This window comes from Crocodylus siamensis, chromosome 15 (assembly GCF_052110815.1).
Source record: "Crocodylus siamensis isolate JL-2025a chromosome 15, ASM5211081v1, whole genome shotgun sequence".
Taxonomy (NCBI): Eukaryota; Metazoa; Chordata; order Crocodylia; family Crocodylidae; genus Crocodylus; species Crocodylus siamensis.
In genome coordinates this window covers 33,780,670-33,796,580 of record NC_143409.1, presented here as the reverse complement: position 1 = coordinate 33,796,580, position 15,911 = coordinate 33,780,670, and the positions used below count along the sequence as shown (strand labels likewise).

General features: G+C 40.1%; 1 protein-coding gene across 4 annotated transcripts in view; it reads right to left on the bottom strand.

Annotated features, from left to right (window-relative positions):
* The window catches only part of RORA (RAR related orphan receptor A), a 616,778-nt gene that overhangs the window by 15,953 nt on the left and 584,914 nt on the right, over positions 1 to 15,911 (bottom strand). For 3 of the 4 annotated variants that reach the window (XM_090029400.1, XM_090029403.1, XM_090029401.1), the window contains 6 exons: positions 11,756 to 11,897; positions 9,383 to 9,778; positions 5,938 to 6,059; positions 3,805 to 3,937; positions 2,064 to 2,171; positions 161 to 271 (listed from right to left, as the gene is read on the bottom strand). In XM_090029400.1, the coding sequence (XP_089885526.1) occupies positions 161 to 271; positions 2,064 to 2,171; positions 3,805 to 3,937; positions 5,938 to 6,059; positions 9,383 to 9,778; positions 11,756 to 11,897 (1,012 nt within the window). The remainder of the gene's footprint in view (positions 1 to 160; positions 272 to 2,063; positions 2,172 to 3,804; positions 3,938 to 5,937; positions 6,060 to 9,382; positions 9,779 to 11,755; positions 11,898 to 15,911) is intronic. The other variant, XM_090029402.1, reaches the window with a different exon arrangement.

The window sequence follows — 15,911 nt, the reverse complement described above, 5'->3', positions numbered from 1 at the left end:
TGCACTTAAAAGTAAAACCAGAAAGAGGATATGGTTAGGAAAGGGGCACAGAAACAGCTGGTTATATTTCATACTGATTGGTTGTCTCCCAAGTTATCACTGAGGAATATTTCACAATAAAATACCACTAAAGTCCATCAAAAAGTTAGAGCAATCTCACCTGCAGACATTAAAACAAATGCAGAAAACAAAGCTATTTCATCTTCTGTCAGGTGCATAGAACATAAACTCTTTCCAAATTCAAACACAAAACTAATGAAGTCTTCACAACCTGCCAAGAAGAAGATACAGATCACTCAGGATTTTTCTTAAAACATTTTCTGTTAAGTTGCTTCAAAGTTGCTTTGAAGAAAGCAAATGGATTAGAAATATCTACAAGGATCAGAGCTCTTCCCTTAAAGGGTTGGGATGATGGAAACAGTATCATAACTGAAGGGAAACTAGCACTTAATTTTCCCCATATCTCCAACTTTCACTTCTCCCAGTCCCCAACACCCTGACATTTTGCATGGTGAATCTTATCCCAGTGTAATGATTTTTTTTGGAAGTCTAGTAAAAGCAAACCATTTAATAAGTTAGAATAATTTTAAAGAACTAAGCTGAAGCTACATTTCCCAAAGTGTCTAACATGTTTGTGCCAACCTGGTACCCAAATAACCCTATGCAGAAACTCCAAACTGATTTAATTCTGTTGCTCTTGCTGAAGACAATTTTTTTCATGGTTTCAGGACAGTGTTGAATACTGTACTCTGTACATTTAGAAACATAAAATGACATCCTTGTGAAGTCAGCAGATCAGCACAGAAAAGTGAGGGGAAGAAGAAAAAAGAAAGAGGTGGGAAACCAGGGAGAAGTGTGGTATAACAGGAATACAGGAAGTATGGGTGCAGTGCTATAGCAACAAAGTTTGGTGTCTGGGGCAAAGCCTGCAACTGCACCCCACTCTTGCCTTGCACACAGATCCGGGGGGCACATGCTCCCCCATGCCTGCCTGGGAGTCATGCAGCGGCGGAAACCACCCACCCCCTGTCCCTGCCTCCCCGCCACAATGAGCTGCTCCTGCTCATGCTCTGGCTGGGCAACATCTGTTGGTGCCCTTTTGCTTTGGCACTGAGGGTGAAAACCAGAAGAGGCATAATATAGGGCCACAGTCCTGCTTTGCACCCTCAAAATGGACATAACTCTGGGAGGTGCAAAAGGAAAAGGTGCTAAGGGTAGAGGTACAGTGAAGAAGTAGGATGCAGGTGAACCCAAGAGCACAGAGGCATGGCTAGACAAAAAGAGTCCTGAGAAACGTGCAGGAAACTGAGGGGCTATACACAAGAGCAGAGAAGCAGGATGCTCAAGGGTTTTCATGTGGAACTCCTTCAACTCACAGCCCAGATACAACAGTAAGCTCTGAACTGCCCAGATTTTACAACCGGGGGGCATTTAGAAAAGACATAAGATACTTTTAAAACAAATCTTTTGCTGCCATACTAACCTTCATCCTCAATTTTATCCCACTCAATTTAGACCCTGCAGCCAAACCTACTGCCTCCTAATAGTAAACTGATAAATATATGCAAACAAGTCAAATTAAATTACTGAGTCATTTAAAAAAAATATTTCTTACTCAAGTGATCTATTTCCATTACCTACCAGTCTAGATTAATTTCCTAATCATGTTCACCTTTGTATAAAAAGAACAAGATTGTAGTATCCAATTTAATCTCAGAACCTATTTTTCCATGTATTTATAATGTATGAGATTACTTTTCTTATCAAACTTGGGTGCCTAAACACATATGCCCAGATTAATACCCGAGTGCCTGCTATGAATGTGTGAGGCTTTTTTCCATATTTTGTTAAAGTTCAGTGGGCCTCAAATTTAACCAGAAAATTTAAGAGGATCCATGCTATGTCAAAGTGAGCAATCTAAGACTGCTTTTTAGTACTTTAAACCTTTCCTTGTCCTGTGAAAAGCATTTAGGACTCAGTCTATTTCCCTGTAAGTGGCTGTGTTTCAGTTTCTACCCTCTTTTCTATTTGTTTTTATTATGGAGTACTTGAGATTTTCTTACCTAATGATTTGAAAACATCTGGGCTAGCATACTTGCCATCAAAATATACTGTGTTGTTCTGGGAGTCAAAGGCACGACACATTCTGATAAACACAACCTCTAAAGATCCTAAACACAAACAATATAGATATTTGATTATTTAAAATAAAAGGTTTAGTTAGAGACAGCACATGGAAAGACAGGAAAAAATGTAAAAATGTAATGGGCACCACATTACGTACAAGTCCAGTATTTTTTCTGGTTCTGCAACTGTATCTGAGAATGGCTTAATTTATTACAAGAATTAAGATAACTCCCTTACGCTTACTAGAATTAATCACAACCCTAAAGAAAACTTGAAGAAGCTTCACTGAAGTGTAGGCAGTTATTTGCATTTTTACTGCTGAAGCTGTAAGAACTTCATTGGTTCTTTCTAAAACAGCATCTCTGCAACAAAGCCTGAACTTTTAATATCTGATTTTGGGGTATCCAAACAAGTCAGAAGTCTAATTTAATCAGCAACCCTGCACCCATACACACTCCTATTTTTTTAATGGGAATTCTGCCTTAAGAGAGATACGCCTACTAGGGCTCTGTGAAGCTTCGGGTGATGATTTGATTTAGAGGAGATTTGGCCTGATTCAGTGGCAGAATCTCCGAATCCGAATCGAATCAGGGGACCAATTTAAAGGTCTGAATCGATTCAAAGCTCTCCAAATCTTTGGAAAAGCTCTGAGCTGCTAAATACTAGGGGTGGGAAGGCAGGGTTGGAGGAAGGGGCCATGTGGGGACTTCTGCCAGCCCCCCTGACCCCTCCTGCTCCCCGAGCCCCCCGCCCACTCCCCCAGCCCTGCCATGGCTGCCCCTGCCCACCCCAGCTCCTGGTGCTTTAAAAAAAAAAAGCCCTGGTGCTCACCAGGTGCTGCCGGGCAGGGGAGGGTGATCCCCGCTGCCCCCCCCATGCTGCATGAGCCCCCCCAACCTCCCCTCATTCCCAGTGCCCCCCCACCAGTGTGCTTCCCGGGGCAGCTCTGGCCCTTTAAGGAAAGAAAACAAAACAAATGAGAAAAGCCCCAGGACTCTCTGCTCCTGCACTGGCCTGGGGGTTTCATGCAGAGCCTGCCATGCAGCATGGGACAGTGTGGGGCAGCAGGGATCGCCCCCTGCTGGCAGGAGCAGTGAGTCCCAGGGCTTTTCTCATTTGTTTTTTTTTCTTACAGGGCCGGAGATGGCCCAGGTGGGGCACCTGTGGTGGGGCTGGGACAGTGAGGGGGGATTAGGGTGCTCATGCAGAGCCCCTCATGCAGCATGGGGAGATCATCCCCTAACCAGCAGCACCTGGTGAGCTGGCACTTTTTTCCCCCCCAAGGAGCTGGGGTAGGCAGGGCAGCCATTGCTGGGCTGGGGGTGGGGGGGATGGGCCTGGCTGATTCAGAGATTCGGCAGCACCTGAATCTCCAAAACAGATTCAGCCGAATCGAATCTGGACGGTGAGTCGAATCACCAAATCGAATCACTATCCCCTGAATTGGCCAAATCCGAAGCGAATACTAGCCGCTTCACACAGGCCTAATGCCTACTTCTACCCAGACTGCCCAAGATGGACATGTGAATTCAAAGAAAACACTATGAAACTCGTTTGTTTTTCCATGAGTTTTTTAGGAAACATCTACAGTAAAAATTGACTTCAGTGTTGTTACTTATATAGCACCTCTCTAGGTTTAGAGCTAGTTACAAATGAGCCTCAGAATTCCCCACGTACCTGCTTTTAAAAGCACAATTTGATCATTTTGACAGAGTTCCATAAAGCCATCAATGCGTTTGGCGAATTCCACCACATACTGGATAGCTTCTGTTATTTTGACTGCACATAACTGCCACATAACCTCCCTCTGCTGTTGAAGAGAAAAGGACAGATTATTATTCAAGGCTGCATAAGCCCTTTTTTATAAAGGAAAATGAAGTTGAAAACCAAAGCAGAGCTTCCAAGCCTCCCAAGTATTCCTCAGTAAAAACTACTCAAGAGATGGGAGGGTAAAATTAGCCACTTACAGACATCATCTTATTTGGATGAATGGGAATACATACAAATAACACTCATTTAGTTTTGTCAGTGGGATTTAGACTAAAATATCTTGTCTTAGGAACCAGAGTACAGCTTCTATTGATTAAATGGCGATTTCAGGTGTGAACTAGAATGCAGAATTTAACAAAGACTTATGGACTTCACTAAGCTCTCAGCAAACAATGCCATGCTTTTGACTAAGGGCTCTGTTTCCTACAAAATCTAGACCTAAATCAACAGGGTTTCCCAAGATGCTTTTATTTATTTATTTTTTCAGTAAACTATGTGATTGACAAGTGACTTGTTACCCTTGGATGAAGGTACAAAAGGAACAAGCAGTAATTCAGACTGTTTCAGGTAGGACAGCATTTTATGATCCACAGTACAGGTACACCAAGGCACTGAGATTAATTTGCCCAATGTTGCAGTGAGTCAAAGGCAAAACTGAAAATAGATGACAGAAAATTTGACATCCAGTTCTGCTGTCTAAACTGAAAACTGAAATAAACTATGTAAAATACCAAATCTTTGACAGGACATATCAATTAGCCTATACAATGTAGGGGCCAGATCAAGACTTGGCCTTAAGCTGCCACACCAGGAGGAAAACAGAAATAAATAACACTTCTTGTTCTGTTCCCCGGTGCACAGGTTAAGGGCAGGGCATACAGTAGCGCCCCCCCCCCCCCCCAATCTATCAGCCAAGGGAGCAGAGCAAGCCCTTGCTGCACTTCCTCTGTGAGCTGAACTGCCCTAAGAAAGGGGTATTATTCAGAAGTACACAACTGTCCCAAAGTGCAAAAGGGAGCAGGAAAAGTAGTGTGGCTTCCCAGGCTTCTTCTGGGCAATTCAGATGACCATCAGGCCTTAACAAAGGCAAAGAACAAAAAGGCACCATAACATAAATAAAATACAAACCCAGTTAACAGATAAATAGAAGGCACAAGTAATGCAATGCATGCCTGAAAGAGGCAGTGCTGAAACAGACCCAAGGGCCACTGGGGATTACACACCGGTTTCAAGAAGCCTCTTGGCTGATCTCACCCCGCTAACTTCTTATTTAAGCCTCTGCCACAGTAACAGTGTCGCGAAGACTTGCTTTTTTTTTTTTTTTTTTTTAACAGAAATCTCACAATAGTCAATGAACTTCTTAAAGCATGACAGCCTGATGTCAGATGTTCAGAAAATCTCAGCTTCAATTAAAAAAATTAACATGTCAGCCCTCCAAGTTGTGGAGTGAAGCTTGAAAACAAAAGTTTGGAGGTTCAAACACCAGAAGGTAAATACAAAGTTTATTATTTAAATTGAAAAATACTGCAGTAAAATGTCAGGCTGTTGACAGAGCCTGATGTCATAAGAAGGGCATGTGTGTTCCTGCTTGCTTAACAAGCTATTTTTGGTGCCTGAGAAAATTATACATTAAGCAAAACAATGCAAACAGAGCCTGGTCAGAGGAAAACGAACAAATTTCACTACTCCAAAACTGTCCTACCATTTAAGGGTGGAATTTTTCCTTGGTCTTTCTGACCTTTGTTCTCACTGTTAGCTAAGTCAGGCTTATGGCTTTGCATTCCAAGCCTGAGAAACTCTCACATGCAAAACCTAGGAAAAGCCCATCCCATTTGCAGATCGTGACTCCTGTCTATCCCCAGTGACCACTTAAAGGTATAGGATTTATCTATCAAATACATAAAAAACCTAAAATTCCCAATGGCAAACAGAGAAGAAATGGGAAATCAAGTTGAATTGAAGATTTCACAAAATGCTATTTCATTTAAACAGCTTTAAAATTTTGGAAGGCCTAAGTACTTGATTTTGTTATTCACATACCTTGTTCTGGTAGTTCTCTATTTCTTCCTGTAGAAAAGTTTGCCATGTTATCTGCTGTAGCTCCTCTCTCAAGTACTGACAAGTTTCCATGTGTGACTTAGAAATATTCTGTGCAAGATGTTCTAAGAGAGAGAGAAGTGAAACATTAAAAACCCCCCAAGCCCCAAAAGCTATCCTTGTATGATTTCTGAAGAGCTAGTTAAAGTATGCATGTTAGCAAATACTGGTTACTTTGAAAAGTGTTACAATGCACATTCTGTTACTTCTATTATCTCCTTGGATCCTACCTCTGAAAAACAAATAGTCCTGCCAAGGTTCTCCCAGAGGTCACATACCGTCCATTAGAGGGCAGTATTTACACATACACGCAGCTCCATCACTATTCCACAGTACAGTTTTAAAATATTTTCAGTAACAAATATTAGAACACAAAGCAGGTAATTTTGTCTGGTTATTAGTTAAAGGCCAGTTTAAACTGTAGCTGTCTGGACTGAGATCTATTCCAAAAGCATCCTGAAATTTTGGAGAAACTATTTCTTCTCTAACAGCAGTGGAAGCCACATTTTTTTTGCTTCTGCAGAAACCTAACATGTACAAGTAGGTGAAATAAAGCAAAATTCCGTTAAAATTTGTAGTACATACATGAATGCAAACTCAGTTTCACGGTACCCTGTGGTACTGGTGTTTTTGGTGTGGTGGAACCCCTGTCTGAGGAACTGGGCTAAGAATTACTCTTACTTAGAGCCACAGAAGAGAAGGTAAGGAGTCAGTGGGCTCTTTAGGTAAGGCTAGAGACATCGTAGAGGGCAAAGTCTTGCTGTGCTCTCTTTGCTCCATGAATAAACAGTACCACTCATTAGGCTTGTCACATCAGCTTCTTAAGATCCTGAATCACTTGCATTTTAAATCTACTGAATTTATCCCTTGTGCTATCAGCTGAGACACTATAACAGCAGGATGCCTACACTATCCAGAGAAGCAAGATGATGAAAAATATACAATTGAAGCCTCAAATTTTCTTTAGTTTTAAAGTGGTTTTTTTAGCCTGTACTACAAGCTTGAATCTTACATAACATACTCATTTCTGATGCAAATACTATTTTTGGCCATGTGTTTCACTAAAACATCTCACACTTATTGGTAAATGGTTTGTATATGTGTTTTAAACTTCTGAAAGCCTTGTGTCTTAGACTTAGAAGTCAGCCTTTCCCCCTCCTAAGATAAGCACATGAAAACAGATCCTTCAAGGACAAAATTTCACCCCTCTTGCTCATATAAATCTGCAGCTAGTGCTTACTCTCGCTGAAGCATGATTGAAATGTACATATTTGGTCTTAATATGGATCTGAATGGAAAATCAATAACGGCTTAAAGAGTCAGTAAGGCCTCTCATATCAGCCTCTCTGTAAAAGTTGTGTTTCCTTTTGTTTTTCTAAATACTCTTTAGAAATAAAAATAACCCCACAAACAGGTCTCTTCCCAAAAACAAGGCAATTCAATTAAGGTTTAAAATACAACCTTCAACATGCAGCCTTTGAAATAAGCAACATGTAACAAAGTGCAATTCTTTGCTGCCACCACTGCTTGTGTATGTTCCAACAATTTCATATGTGTACGTGTTAAAACCTACTGGCAGGATTTCAATGTTGTCTGTCTACCGCAAGATGTAGAGAGTTAGATTTGACAAAGTGACTGTCCACAAACCTAGACCCCCAAATCTGGACAGTATTTACATGCCCGGACACATTTCTGAATAGGGTGCCTTCCTAAACATGAAGCTGTTGTTCTAACACTTTGAAATGACAAGCTGTTACTTTATGCCAGGGCTCCACACATAACCCTTTGCTGTCAGCAAGCCAAAAATTCCTGCATTTATGGGTTAAATTTGAATCTTTAATAACCTCCATAAAAACATGAATATGTGACGGAGACAAATATATTCATTTTGCCTTTATTTCCAGACATTCTTTTTTCTTCAATTCCACTAATCTGTAATCAAAGTTACTAGATTTCAGACTGCGACAAAATCCTCTGGTTGTGATGTTAGAACGGGATGCGCTGAAGAGAACCAAATTCTACAAATGATGGAAAAGACTTCAGTCGGGAGCTACCCAAATGCAACTGTATCCAGAAAAATAAAAAATCATACAAGATGTCTGCCCCTATTTAAAAAATGTATGAAGTGGAAGTCAAAGATACAATACTCTGATATTTCTACCTAAATGCTTCACTTCTACCTGTTTTTGTAAACAAGTAATTAGCATGAATGATATAGAAAAGTAATGCTTTAAAACCCTGAGCTGTTCAATTAAGCACGCTAGGATTTAAAAACACTTGTCTAATACTATATCCCACTTGGCTTGTAAGCCTTTTTACACAGCCCATCCTAATTCCAGGCACTAAAAGTAAGTGATTCCACTTTTGCAGAATTTAGCCCTCAGAGAGACATCCAGCTACTTACAGACATGGGAAAAAAACCCGTGCTTTATTTTAAGCTTAGCACACCCCCATGCCAAGCACAGCATGCACCCAAAAGAGGCATTGCATTAGCTGGACCTAGTTCACCCAATGTCTGTATAGATCGGGTGCTTCAGGGGGGCCTTTCTGGTGCTTTTATCTAATAGCTGATGCAATCAGCTATTAGATAAAAGCGCCAAAAAGCCCAGCTGAGGCGCCCAATCTATACAGACGCTGTGGAGCCAGGCTGAACTAATACACCGCCTCTTCTAGTATAGCGCTGTTTTTTTATGGGTTTTCATGTCTGTTAGCACCCCCCCAAGAGCAAACTGCAGGGTACTGCATACTAACTAAGACTGTCAAATACAGATTTTAGGGAAATAACAAAACTTTCTATAATTAAAAATTCCCTAGTGCATTTTGACAGGGTTGTGGCATTTTGGATCACCTTGCACAGGTGCAAACAACACAGAAGTTAAGAGAATCAGACCCAACCCCCACCCCCCTTTTTTTTTTTGGAGAACATAGTGCGGTGAAAAAATTAGTCCAAACATATAAGTAAAAATACAATTCGATTTGTCCAATAAAAGGACTATTATGCATATTTGCTCCTGTCTAAAATGGTTCAAATAACTGCCAGTATTCATGATATACTCTTTACTAGCTGGATTCAAATAAAGGGAATGCTAGTAGCTTAACTAAGGAAGGAGCCACCAGGGCAGAACAGTATAGTTACACCTTTGGGGAACACGATCTGCATCCCATCAGCAAGGAGCCAATAGGATTTTTTGGTCAGATTCTGTAAGCTGCTGAATGCCACTGAGTACCAACTGGAGTTAAGAGTGCTAGGTACTTCACAGACCAGTGTTGTATGCTGTTACAAGCTGTACAAAAACAGCCTTCTCCCTTGCAGCTGTTTCAGAATGCTATGTTTAATCCAAAGGGTATTATTAAAGCAATTACAATGGAAACTTTTCTCTCTTATTACCTAATTCTGCCATGGAAACAGTTGGAGAGGTCTCCCCATTTGTAAAAGAACAATAAGGGAAGAAGCCCGATGCTGGTGTGTAGTCACATATTGGTTCTGGTTTGATTCCATTAATATCAAGCCCCGACTGATCTGGAGAAGGTTGTATGTCTAAGTAGAAGCTGCTAACGGCAGAGTCTGCTTTGCTACCTTCTGGGGTATGCCCATCAATGTAATTACTGAGGTCATCATGTAGCTCTGTTAGCCCATTGGTGGTGATATTGTACGTTGGTGTTAGTGGTTCTGCTTCTCCAGGTTGCTGCTGGTGATCCCGCTGTTGCTGCTGCATTCGATGTTTCTGAACCTCTGCGTACAAGCTGTCCCTCTGCTTCTTTGACATTCGACCAAATTTTACAGCTGAAATAAATGCACAAAACATACCATACTTCTATAAATCATTACTGAAATGTGACAATCTTGAGAGCTTAAATACTCAAGTGATGAATACAGTATTAAAATCTGATTGGTAATACAGACAGATCTAAAAATATTTTGTGGTAGCTATAGGCAACCCACAACTTAACTACAGTACCTTTTCCTGGCTCTGACACTCTTTCAATAGCATGTTTAATGAAACATTTAACTTAACTTTTGGTTTTGAGGTTATTTTGGAGCTACAAATCAATTCTTTAGCTTCCGTCTCTTTACAAAAGTAAATCAAATTCATCTCAATAGAAATCCACTGAAATCAGAGTTATACCATCTAAATGTTCAAATCTCATTTAGAAATTATTGTTGGATGACAATTAAAAATTAAATCTGTTGGTCTGATATGAATAGCCCAATTTTTATTGGCTTCATATTCACAGACTCTGTTAGGAAGAGGCTCAATAGCAAGCTTTAGAGAGATCAGAACAAGTGAAAAATGAAAACTGTAGAATCAGCTCATAATGAGATACATTGGCTAGCGTTCTGTTGCTCTTATTCTGATAAGCAAGAACACTTACTCAGCAATAAACCCACAAAATATATGTACTGCTTCAAAAAAGAAAACATTTATAACTTGTGAACTCACACATTAAATTAGAAGCAAGTGGCCTGGCACCAGGGTTCTGCATATCACAAGAATTCCTAAGAACGTGGCATTTCTTGGACCTACAGTAGGTCCAATATAGCCTTTTATGAGACCAAAGATTGATGGCAAGTAGGCACATAAAAATTAAGACATTTTGCTCTTTTGACAACCTGCTCTTTTTTAATATCTGCACAAAGCAATGTGCATGTTTACAGAACATACACACATATGGAATATGTAATGATAATTGGTAAGAAGGTGAGCTACTTAGTTGATATAAGTGGCTGCAACTCCATTTAAGTCAATGCTTAATGCCATTAACGTCAGTTGTGACTTCATCCTTAACTGCTTTACATAAGATGCAGCACACCCATTTCACATGTGGACAAGATATCATCATACTGTGTGTAATTTTGGATTTAGGGTTTTGATCTAAACTACTACTTGCCTCAACAGGTGCATCAGGCAGAAGGAAGTTTTTGCCAACCAATCCTGTCTTAGTCCAGTTCCTTTAATTTGTTCAGGTTGCTAAACACACTTGCTGGAAGGGTTTATTCTTACTGAATGCTTAAACTTGGACTTCTGAAACCACTAGCTATTTTGCACAAAAGGAGATGGTATGTTACCTTTCTGTTTAAAAATGAGTTAGGTGTTTTCTTTCTGCCTCAATATTTTTATGTAAGAACATAAGAAGTGCCATACTGGGACTGATCAATCCATCTAGCTCAGTATCCTGTCTCCCACAGTGGCGGACGTGGATGCTGTATAGGAAGAGGACCAAACTGGATATCTCTAGAATTATCTATCCCCTAATTCAATACTCTCCCTGGCATCCACCAGCATTAGTTTAGAGATGCCAAAGGAAATGTCCCCAACTATTCTGTTAATGTGTTTTATAGTCACATATTGGACTTATTCAAATATTTGAATCGGATATAAAATAATTCTGGACTACAACAATATGACAAGAGTCTCACTTGCAGCTACACAATGTGCAACTTAAATTGGACATTCATCTGTGTGTATTTGCATTTCATGAATACATACAGAAAATACCATGACAATTAGACTAAAAATGTCATCCTTGGAATAAAACTAGAAGCAATAATATCAGTTAGCACTATGTTACGTGGGAAGAAAAAAATCCACCTCCCAAGTGTTTCAATAATTGGTTTTCTTTTGGGAACACCCCATTAAAAAAGCTACTGGAGGATCTTAGATATGAATTCTCAAATCCTACATTGAATTTTATTTGATCAGACAGCCCACTAAATATTATTTTATACTTGGCAATTGGAACCTGAACTAGCAGGGCTCACCATCTCGAGACATCCCCACCGCAAGACATTTCTGTAATCGACAGTGTTGGCAACGGTTTCTACTAGTTCGGTCAATCAAGCAGTTCTTCTGACGAGGACAGGAGTACGTGGCATTGCTTTGCTGACTCCTCCTGAAAAAGCCCTGCAGTAGAATTGCAAAATTCAAGACAAGAAGCTATTAGCCACCAGACTTGTACAGCAGCATTGAAGCAAGATGCTGGATGACACTGATACGCAATAGAATACTGAGTTTGAGTGGAGTCAATTCAAGAAAATAAAGAGCTAATTTTATTTCCTGGAGAAAACTGGGTCTTAAAAAAAATACACAATTAAAAAAGAAAAAACTATCAAGTAAAAAGATAAAGAACAACTTATTTTCTGAAATACTAATACAAAGGTATCACCTTTCTTTATTCTCAGAGATGTTCTTTTAATACAATATTGCGTCAATTCTTTTTCCTCAAGGCCACCAGATGTCCTGATTTGTCTGCATTTTGGCAGAGGTGTTCTTAATTACTATGGAGAAGAAGTGCCTTTTCTGGTCTTAGTATATCCATTTCCTGGGTCAGCCTGAGCAACATATTTAGACTTTAGGGGCTGGGAGTGCAGCTACCGCTGACCTGTCAGATTAAGCAGTGGTTCTGAGCCCATTCTTTTCTTCTTGACTGAGATGAAAGAAGATTTTGATGCAGTCTCAAAAAACTTACATAAGGCTTCACATCTTGCATTATCAATCCCCATCCAGCTGTCTAAAAGACCATGGTATTTACTGCACTGACACATACCTGGTTGCAAGTTACATGAATTATGTCCAAACTTTATCTCTGAATGCCAGCTACTGGGATCCTGAAAGGCATCTTGATCTATTACTAAATGAACTTGGTCAGGTGCCCCAAAGATGTAGAGCCTTCTTGTGTGCAGGTCCCTAATTTGAGCAATCAGACAAATTTGTGCTGGGTGGCTAAGTTGCCAATTATCCTTATGTGTCTTTCCATATGGTTATTCTATGGCTGCTTACTGAGGATCACTATCTATCAGGGAGCTCTCTTCATTGCCATCACAGAGGAACTGCTGGGATGTTTACTCTTCCTAGATTTGTCCCAGTACATTTAGGCTGCTTACAGACATGAAAAATGCAAAACAAAACCAGCACTTCGCTTAAAGCTCAGCACGCCCCCACACCACGCACAGTGTGCGCCCAGAACAGGCATTCTGTTAGTTTGACCTGGCTCATTCAACTTCTGTATAGACTGTGCACTTCAGCAGGACTTTTTGACACTTTTATCTAACAGCTGATTGAATCAGCTTTCGGTAAAGGCACCAAAAAGCCCCACTGAAACACCCAATCTACGTAGACGCTGGGGTGTAGGACTGAACGAACACCCTGCTTTTTCCGGTAAAGCGCTGTTGTTTTTCTTCCAAGTCTGGCAGCAGCTTTGATGTACAATTTATCAACAGTTACAGCTTGCAGCTACATTTTCAACAGTGAAGCACTGCTTAGAAACCACACTATCTAAACCAGGGACCTTTAAAAAGCATATGCTCTTAACAGAAAGATGCCAGGTAGCACTTTTAGGGATCAACGGAACTACATTGTATGCTCACGGTAGAAAGAACAGCACTTCATTTGACCAAAATCCAGACCACAATTTTTAAAAAAGGAACACAAATTCCCCAGAGCAAAGGAACGTTCTTATTTAGGATTTGGGTTTCTAAGGATGGGCGCAAACAACTTTAGCCTAAGTGCTTTATTTTTTTAAAAGAGACACAAGGTTCTTACATACCTATCCAAGTCAAGTGGCCCTTAATTTTTTAACCTTTTAATGGACCTGATCCTCTCACATTATTATTAAAATGTATGCATGCAATCCCTAATGTCAGAGTCATTAAAAGAAAGTACCAAAGAATGGTAATTACTTTAAGTAAATAACAAAAAGAAACTCAATATTTCTTTTGTCCAGGTTCCACTACCGACAAAGGAACTGAACTGGCTATGATCTATCTGCATGGAGGTGTGTGGGGGAAACATAGTCAATGGTTACAATTGTTATAGAAAGCAGCTGCAAGTCACGTGTATTAACTTGCAATCAGGATTAACTCAGCATTCTTATTACTTAGTATTTATCTTGTGGTAACTCCTAGGGGGCCACAGTCAATTTGGGCTCCAATGCGCTGTAAAACAAAAATAAGTGCCATTCCTCATCTCAAAATGCTGTAGCAGTGATGAAATTTGGAGCATTATTTGGCTTGATGTCTTCTGATACAATCATGTTTATGCAAAGGGTGAACTGCTGGCCTCACTACAGTCAATGTGAAACTCCCACTGACTTCAATGAGGCTGAGATCTCAGCCTGAATCTCTTTTCACATAAATCTATTAACATATTTCTAGCAGAACCAAAGAGAGCAGGTTAGAAAGCGTAGCTTCATTTCTGCACTTCAAACTCCAATTTATACAAAGTATACTGTACTGGTTTTCATTGACTGCCAAAAAATCAAGTTGGGGGAGAAAAAGGGGAGGAGGGAAGGGCAAGAAAACTTTTCATCTGCTAGTCAGCTTCAATAAGGGCTTGTTAAAAAAGCAACTTTGAAATGTAAATAGCAGTTTGCATTAAGTCTATTAATAGTTTCAATAACTTCACTATTCAGTAGTTGGGTGGTACAGACATTTTGGGGTAGACTTCCCGCCCTGGAAGGGGAGAAACTCAACTGCACTTCACTTATGTCAGATCTTACTTTCCACGCTCCCCTTTCAACTAAGGCAGAGGCTGAAATGCTGATCTCATGTTTGGTCTTCTGACAATTTTCATTTAATGAATTGATTCCTACAGTTCATTAACATACCCACTTCCACTTCTGTATACACATATGTCTTAATTAGCTGCTCATTGGCTGTTTAATTACAAGAAAACAGCTGACAGCTGCCTTGCTGCATCTTATGGCAGACGCTTTCGAATGACTATACACAAGCCTGTGACAACAAAGACTTATTCATAATCCCATGATTTATGGCTAATCCTTACAGACTTCCACGTATCATTAAGTTTTGCAGTATTCTCAGCAATTAACAATTAGTAATTTGGGTTTTTTCATTCTGTTGCTTTTTTTGAAACCAAGCTCTCTCAAAATTTCCTAAAAGAAACAAAGACAGTTTATTATTATTTGAAAAGGATGTAAATATTCAAATTGAATTCATAGTCAGTATATGACAATGAAATCATTTATTAGTTTTAAAGGGGAAATTTTTCTTTGCAAGTATTTGCTAATTAAGATTAAATGTCTGGCAGCTCTGAAAACAAATGCAAAGAATGGTACTAAAAAGGTTTGGAAGAGGCGTGGTCTGCAATAGTGAGCACGTTTGCTGGGTTATAATACACAACTCCTTATAAACCCACTTTGTATATAGTCATGTCCCATCCCTAACAGCTTACAAGTTTTTCCTGGAAAAATAGTTTAGCCAGAACATTATTTTAAAAAGCTTCTAACAATGAACAGACAGAGCCAATATAAGTCTTAGAGTTAAGTAAAAGCAAGGAAAGAGTATACTAAAAATATAATAGGAATAGGTTAATACAGGTAAATCCAAATCCTAGAAAAAGAAGAGGAAGGACAAAAAACTAATCTTCTTCAACATGACCATATTTCTGTTTTGTCTAAAAAGGCAAGAGAACCTTTCACTTTGAAGAACACTACTAGGATGAGGGCCAGCTGCCTAGCAACTTCTGAAAATACAAAAGAAATATCCAACGTGCACAGGTCTTATGAAAGTACACGAAGTGGCCACATCTGTTTATTTGCTGACAATGTAGGTATGAGCTGTCACAGCTGAGAGCAAAAGCTGGAAAGTAATTGTGTTCACAGTTTTAGCAACATGTTCATAATCACAATTTGTTTCCCACTATCTAAGCCAGGGGTTGTCGACCGGGGTTATGCATACCCCAAGTGGTACTTGGAAAAGTCCTAGGGGGAACACGTGGGCAGGCAGGGACAGAGTGCTGCCACCTCCCAGGAACAGGACCAGGTAGGGCGAGGGCAGTGGCATCCCTCTGCAGGGCACACAGGAACCACCCAGTCAGCTGGATGCAGGGGCAGTAGCTTGCATGTGGCAGCTGCCGCTTGTGTGTGTGTGCATCTGTATCTGTGTGCATGTGTTTGTG